The sequence below is a fragment of the Entelurus aequoreus genome, linkage group LG06, assembly GCF_033978785.1.
Source record: "Entelurus aequoreus isolate RoL-2023_Sb linkage group LG06, RoL_Eaeq_v1.1, whole genome shotgun sequence".
Classification (NCBI taxonomy): domain Eukaryota; kingdom Metazoa; phylum Chordata; class Actinopteri; order Syngnathiformes; family Syngnathidae; genus Entelurus; species Entelurus aequoreus.
In genome coordinates this window covers 12,834,773-12,842,407 of record NC_084736.1, presented here as the reverse complement: position 1 = coordinate 12,842,407, position 7,635 = coordinate 12,834,773, and the positions used below count along the sequence as shown (strand labels likewise).

The following is a 7,635-nucleotide window of genomic DNA, read 5'->3' as shown; positions in this document are numbered from 1 at the left end:
TTCAGGTACACACCTCAGAGTAATATATTTTGATACTTGACACATTGCAGTTACAGTTAGCATTTTAGCATGTTAACATTATCACATTGTTTTATTTTTAGCTAATTTAGCAAGTACACACCTCGGTGTCATAAATTGTGTTACTTAGCGAATGATACCTGTTAGCATGCTAATGTTAGTATGGTAGCTTTTTGGGGGATAATTTTGTAGCTATATAATTTACTCACATTTTGGTACTTGATGCAAGCTAACATTAGCATGCTAGCATTTTAAACACATTTTTCAGGTAAACACTTCAGAGTAATACATTGCAGTTTGAGTTAGCATTTTAGCATGTTAACATTATCACATTGTTTTTTTTAACTAATTTAGCAGGTATACATCTCAGTGTCAAATATTTTGTTACTTAGCGAATGATACCTGTTAGCATGCTAATGTTAGAATGGTAGCTTTTTGGGGGATAATTTAGATAACTCAGTCATATTTTGGAACTTGATGCAAGCTAACATTAGCATACTGGCATTTTAAACACATTTTTTAGGTACACACCTTAGAGTAATACATTTTGGTACTTGACCCATTGCAGTTACAGTTAGCATTTTAGCATGTTGTTGTTTTTTTTAGCTAATTTAAGCAAGTATATACCTCAGTGTCATATATTATGATATTTCATTAATGTTTACTGTAAGCAGGCTATTGTTAGCATGTTAGCATAGCACTGTTAGCATTCTTTGCTAACTTATTTAGCTCATTTTACTCATTTTTTTTGGTTACTTGACGCTATCTGGCCAGAGTACTAACTGTTAGCATATCAGTTTGACTTTGGCTGTTCAGCATTCACACAAAATTCCTACAAAAATTGCATTTTCTAGTTTAAAATTAAAAAATCTATATATTGTACTAGTTTTGAAGATGAAAACTCTCAAAATGGTCTGTGGCCCTCACTGGAAAAAGTTTGGGCCAACTTTTTGGCTGCAAATCAATAAAATGTACATTTTGCAGCATTTGTAAATTATTATTTGACTAACTCCTTAAAAAAATGTACAGTATTTATTTATTTTTTTTAAATTAATTTTAATTAGTTTTAACACTGAAGTTGGTTCTCATAATTTATGCATCAAAATTTAAATAGAATTCTATTAAATTTATTACATATTTAATATATTATTTAAATAAAAAAATGAATAAACCTTGATACAATTTGATCAAATCTAATTTGACCATTTTGAAAGTAATTGCATTTTGTTTCTTGGTTCGCAGGACTCACGCCCGCAGAGCCGCCCGTCTTCGCCGAGCCTCTGCAGGACTGCTGCGTGGACGAAGGCGATGACATCACCCTGCGCGGCGTTCTCTCGGGGAGTCGACCCGTCAACGTGACGTGGTTACACAACGGTGGGGATCGCTACCTAATAATCGTACAGTATGGCTCCAAAGTTTAGGGACACTTTGCCATTCAAAAAAATGAGTACGTGTCTCGTAACTTTTGACTGGAACGCCATGCCGGCAAATTCACCCTGGCAGGTGAGGCAGCCCGTTTCGGGATTGCGACCCAAAATGGCGGCGGGGTGAGCTACGTCGTGCGGGACTGCTTGCCGGAGGACGCCGGCGCCTACACCTGCTTGGCGGAAAACGCGGCGGGGAAGACTTCCGGTTGTGCCGCCGTCTTCGTCAGAGGTGACACGCTAAAAAAAAATACTGGGTTATTTTTGATAACCCAATTTATGAGTTGCTGGTGTTGGGTTAAATTTTGGAGTTATTTTTGTGAATAGCAACCCATTTTTTGGGTTATAAGGGTGTTATTTTAACTCAATTTCTGGGTTTTCAAAATGATAAACCATTTTTTTGGGTTGTTTTTCAACAAGTAACAAATTTTGGGGTACAAAGCTTTTTTTTAAATTAAAAAGTAACTTTTTTCTTTAAGGGAAGTTTATTATGGATTAATCTCATTAACATTATTTAGAAATCACCCAACATTGAGTTAAAATTGCTCAACTTTTGGGTTAAATAAATTCAACCCCAATAGTTGGGTTATGAATCAACCAACATTGAGTTAGCATAACTCAACTTTTGGGTTAAATAATTCAACCCAATAGTTGGGTTATGAATCAACCAACATTGAGTTAGCACAACTCAACTTTCGGGTTAAATAATTAAACCGAATAGTTGGGTTATGAATCAACCAACATTGATTTAGCATAACTCAACTTTTGGGTTAAATGAATTCAACCAAATAGTTGGGTTATGAATCAACCAACATTGAGTTAGTATAACTCAACTTTTGGGTTAAATAAATTAAACCGAATAGTTGGGTTATGAATCAACCAACATTGAGTCAGCATAACTCAACTTTTGGGTTAAATAAATTCAACCCAATAGTTTGGTTATGAATCAACCAACATTGAGTTAGCATTACTCAACTTTTGGGTTAAATAAATTCAACCCAATAGTTGGGTTATGAATCAACCAACATTAACTCAAATTTTGGGTTAAATAAATTCAACCCCAATAGTTGGGTTATGAATCAACCAACATTGAGTTAGCATAACTCAACTTTAAGGTTAAATAAATTCAACCCAATAGTTTGGTTATGAATCAACCGACATTGAGCTAGCATAACTCAAATTTTGGGTTAAATAAATTCAACCCAATAGTTGGGTTATGAATCAACCAACATTGAGTTAGCATAACTCAAATTTTGGCTTAAATAATTTAACCCAATAGTTTGGTTATGAATCAACCAACATTGAGTTAGCATAACTCAACTTTAGGGTTAAATAAATTCAACCCAATAGTTTGGTTATGAATCAACCGACATTGAGCTAGCATAACTCAAATTTTGGGTTAAATAAATTCAACCCAATAGTTGGGTTATGAATCAACCAACATTGAGGTAGCATAACTCAAATTTTGGCTTAAATAATTTAACCCAATAGTTTGGTTATGAATCAACCAACATTGAGTTAGCATAACTCAACTTTTGGGTTAAATAATTCAACCCCAATAGTTGGGTTATGAATCAACCAACATTGAGTTAGCATAACTCAACTATTGGGTTAAATAAATTCAACCCAAATAGTTGGGTTATGAATCAACCAACATTGAGTTAGTATAACTCAACTTTTGGGTTAAATAAATTAAACCGAATAGTTGGGTTATGAATCAACCAACATTGAGTTAGCATTTCTCAACTTTTGGGTTAAATAAATTCAACCCAATAGTTGGCTTATGAATCAACCAACATCGAGTTAGCATAACTCAACTTTTGGGTTATATAATTCAACCCAATAGTTGGGTTATGAATCAACCGACATTGAGTTAGCACAACTCAACTTTCGGGTTAAATAATTAAACCGAATAGTTGGGTTATGAATCAACCAACATTGATTTAGCATAACTCAACTTTTGGGTTAAATGAATTCAACCAAATAGTTGGGTTATGAATCAACCAACATTGAGTTAGTATAACTCAACTTTTGGGTTAAATAAATTAAACCGAATAGTTGGGTTATGAATCAACCAACATTGAGTCAGCATAATTCAACTTTTGGGTTAAATAAATTCAACCCAATAGTTGGGTTATGAATCAACCAACATTGAGTTAGCATAACTCAACTTTTGGGTTAAATAAATTCAACCCAATAGTTTGGTTATGAATCAACCGACATTGAGTTAGCATAACTCAAATTTTGGGTTAAATAAATTCAACCCAATAGTTGGGTTATGAATCAACCAACATTGAGTTAGCATAACTCAAATTTTGGCTTAAATAATTTAACCCAATAGTTTGGTTATGAATCAACCAACATTGAGTTAGCATAACTCAACTTTTGGGTTAAATAAATTCAACCCCAATAGTTGTGTTATGAATCAACCAACATTGAGTTAGCATAACTCAACTTTTGGGTGAAATAAATTCAACCCAATAGTTGGGTTATGAATCAACCAACATTGAGTTAGCATTTCTGAACTTTTGGGTTAAATAAATTCAACCACAATAGTTGGGTTATGAATCAACCAACATTGAGTTAGCATAACTCAACTTTTGGATTAAATAAATTCAACCAAATAGTTGGGTTATGAATCAACCAACATTGAGTTAGTATAACTCAACTTTTGGGTTAAATAAATTAAACCGAATAGTTGGGTTATGAATCAACCAACATTGAGTCAGCATAACTCAACTTTTGGGTTAAATAAATTCAACCCAATAGTTGGGTTATGAATCAACCAACATTGAGTTAGCATAACTCAACTTTTGGGTTAAATAAATTCAACCCAATAGTTTGGTTATGAATCAACCGACATTGAGCTAGCATAACTCAAATTTTGGGTTAAATAAATTCAACCCAATAGTTGGGTTATGAATCAACCAACATTGAGTTAGCATAACTCAAATTTTGGGTTAAATAAATTAAACCGAATAGTTGGGTTATGAATCAACCAACATTGAGTTAGCATTTCTCAACTTTTGGGTTAAATAAATTCAACCCAATAGTTGGCTTATGAATCAACCAACATCGAGTTAGCATAACTCAACTTTTGGGTTAAATAAATTAAACCGAATAGTTCGGTTATGAATCAACCAACATTGAGTTAGCATTTCTCAACTTTTGGGTTAAATAAATTCAACCCAATAGTTGGCTTATGAATCAACCAACATCAAGTTAACATAACTCAACTTTTGGGTTATATAATTCAACCCAATAGTTGGGTTATGAATCAACCAACATTGAGTTAGCACAACTCAACTTTCGGGTTAAATAATTAAACTGAATAGTTGGGTTATGAATCAACCAACATTGATTTAGCATAACTCAACTTTTGGGTTAAATGAATTCAACCAAATAGTTGGGTTATGAATCAACCAACATTGAGTTAGTATAACTCAACTTTTGGGTTAAATAAATTAAACCGAATAGTTGGGTTATGAATCAACCAACGTTGAGTCAGCATAACTCAACTTTTGGGTTAAATAAATTCAACCCAATAGTTGGGTTATGAATCAACCAACATTGAGTTAGCATAACTCAAATTTTGGGTTAAATAAATTCAACCCAATAGTTGGGTTATGAATCAACCAACATTGAGTTAGCATAACTCAAATTTTGGCTTAAATAATTTAACACAATAGTTTGGTTATGAATCAACCAACATTGAGTTAGCATAACTCAACTTTTGGGTTAAATAATTCAACCCAATGGTTCGGTTGGGAATTCCCCAACATTAGGACTACTATGACCATACGCGGCAATTCTTGTAAAAAAAAATGTCACTCATATTTTGCTTTTGAGTATATTTTAATGGAATAATAGTAATTTTGATCAGTAGTTGGGAAGGAGTAGGAAAAACCAGCAGTAAAATTTAGAATTTTTAACCAACTATTGGGTCAAGGAGTGCTAAAATGCGCAACCCAATAGTTGGGTTTGGAATAACCCAACATTGTGGTGAGCATAACTCAGCTTTTGTGTTAAATAAATTCAACCCAATAGTTGGGTTATAAATCAACCAACATTGAGTTAGCATAACTCAACTTTTGGGTTAAATAATTCAACCCGATAGTTTGGTTGGGAAGAACCCAACATGAAGTTATCATAACTCAACTTTTTGGTTAAATAATTCAATGCAAAAGTTGGGTTGAAAAAATTAACCCAAAATGTTGAGTTAAAATAACTCATATAAGGGTTTCGTCCTTTTCTGAACCGGCAGTTGGGTTAAAATCGACAGTTATTTTTTGTGACGTTTTTGGCGCCACCCTGTGTTCAAAGTGCTCTGCAAGACTTGCTATCATACATCTAGTACAATATTAAATGATAATATTGTTTGCTCTGATGGCGGCCATGTTTTACAACCAATCTTGCTCAAATTTTATAAAACCCAAAACCAGTGAAGTTGTCACGTTGTGTAAATGGTAAATAAAAACACAATACAATGATTTGCAAATCCTTTCCAACTTATATTCAATTGAATAGACTGCAAAGACAAGATACTTAAAGTTGGAACCAAGAAATGTAATTTTTTTTTGTGCAAATAATCATCCATCCATACATCCATTTTCTACCGCTTGTCCCTTTTGGGAACTGAGGAGACACATTTTTGAAGCTTGATGTACAGCTTAAGTTGTTCAACCGTCCGGGGGTCTCTGTTGTGGTATTTTAGGCTTCATATTGCACCACACATTTTCAATGGGAGACAGGTCTGGACTACAGGCAGGCCAGTCTAGTACCCGCACTCTTTTACTTGGCATTATCTTGCTGAAATAAGCAGGGGCGTCCATGATAACGTTGCTTGGATGGCCACATATGTTGCTCCAAAACCTGTATGTACCTTTCAGCATTAATGGTGCCTTCACAGATGTGTAAGTTACCCATGTCTTGGGCAGTAATACACCCCCATACCATCACAGATGCTGGCTTTTGAACTTTGCACCTATAACAGTCCGGATGGTTCTTTTCCTCTTTGTTCCGGAGGACACGAGGTCCACAGTTTCCGAAAACAATTTGAAATGTGAACTCGTCAGACCACAGAACACTTTTCCACTTTGCATCAGTCCATCTTGGATGAGCTCGGGCCCAGTGAAGCCGGCGGCGTTTCTGGGTGTTGTTGATAAATGGCTTTCGCTTTACATAGTAGAGTTTTAACTTGCACTTACAGATGTAGCGACCAACTGTAGTTGCTAACAGTGGTTTTCTGAAGTGTTCCTGATCCCATGTGGTGATATTCTTTACACACTGATGTCGCTTTTTGACGCAGTACCGCCTGAGGGATCGAAGGTCACAGGCATTCAATGTTGGTTTTCGGCCTTGCAGGGATTTCTCCAGATTCCCCGAACCTTTTGATGATATTACGGACCGTAGATGGTGAAATCCCTAAATTCCTTGCAATAGCTCACTGAAAAATGTTGCTCTTAAACTGTTCGAAAATTTGTTCACGCATTTGTTGACAAAGTGGTGACCCTCGCCCCATCCTTGTTTGTGTATGACTGAGCATTTCATGGAAGCTGCTTTTACACCCACTCATGGCACCCACCTGTTCCCAATTAGCCTGTTCACCAGTGGGATGTTCCAAATGAGTGTTTGATGAGCATTCCTCAACTTTCTCAGTCTTTTTTGCCACTTGTGCCCGCTTTTTGGAAACACGTTGCAGGCATCAAATTCCAAATGAGCTAATATTTGCACAAAAAAAAATACCAACGTTTTCCAGTTCCAACATTAATATCTTGTCTTTGCAGTCTATTCAATTGAATATAAGTTGAAAAGGATTAGCAAATCATTGTATTCTGTTTTTATTTACCATTTAGACAACGTGACAACTTCACTGGTTTTGGGTTTTGTATAATCATTGAAGTAGTAACTAAAAATAATAAGTATAATTTAGTTTTGCATTATTTTGCGTGTTTTTTTTTTGTACAAAATCATACTAAATTCTTGTATCAAACTTTTTTTTCCACAAAACATTCCTCAATTATTGTTGTATAAAACTTTCTTAATCTTTGCGTACGTTTTTTTTTTTTTTTTTTTTGACAAAATCCGACTAAATTGTAGTATCTAGTTTTCTATCTTTTTGCATTAGTTAGTATTTTTTTTTTAAAATCCAACTAAATTCTAGTAGTACCTACCTTTCAAATATTTGGCATAT

General features: G+C 34.5%; 1 protein-coding gene across 1 annotated transcript in view; it reads left to right on the top strand.

Moving 5' to 3' along the window:
* The window catches only part of mylk5 (myosin, light chain kinase 5), a 51,127-nt gene that overhangs the window by 11,299 nt on the left and 32,193 nt on the right, over positions 1-7,635 (top strand). Inside the window, exons 2-3 of the mRNA XM_062050007.1 lie at positions 1,261-1,392; positions 1,522-1,674. Of these exons, the coding sequence (XP_061905991.1) occupies positions 1,261-1,392; positions 1,522-1,674 (285 nt within the window). The remainder of the gene's footprint in view (positions 1-1,260; positions 1,393-1,521; positions 1,675-7,635) is intronic.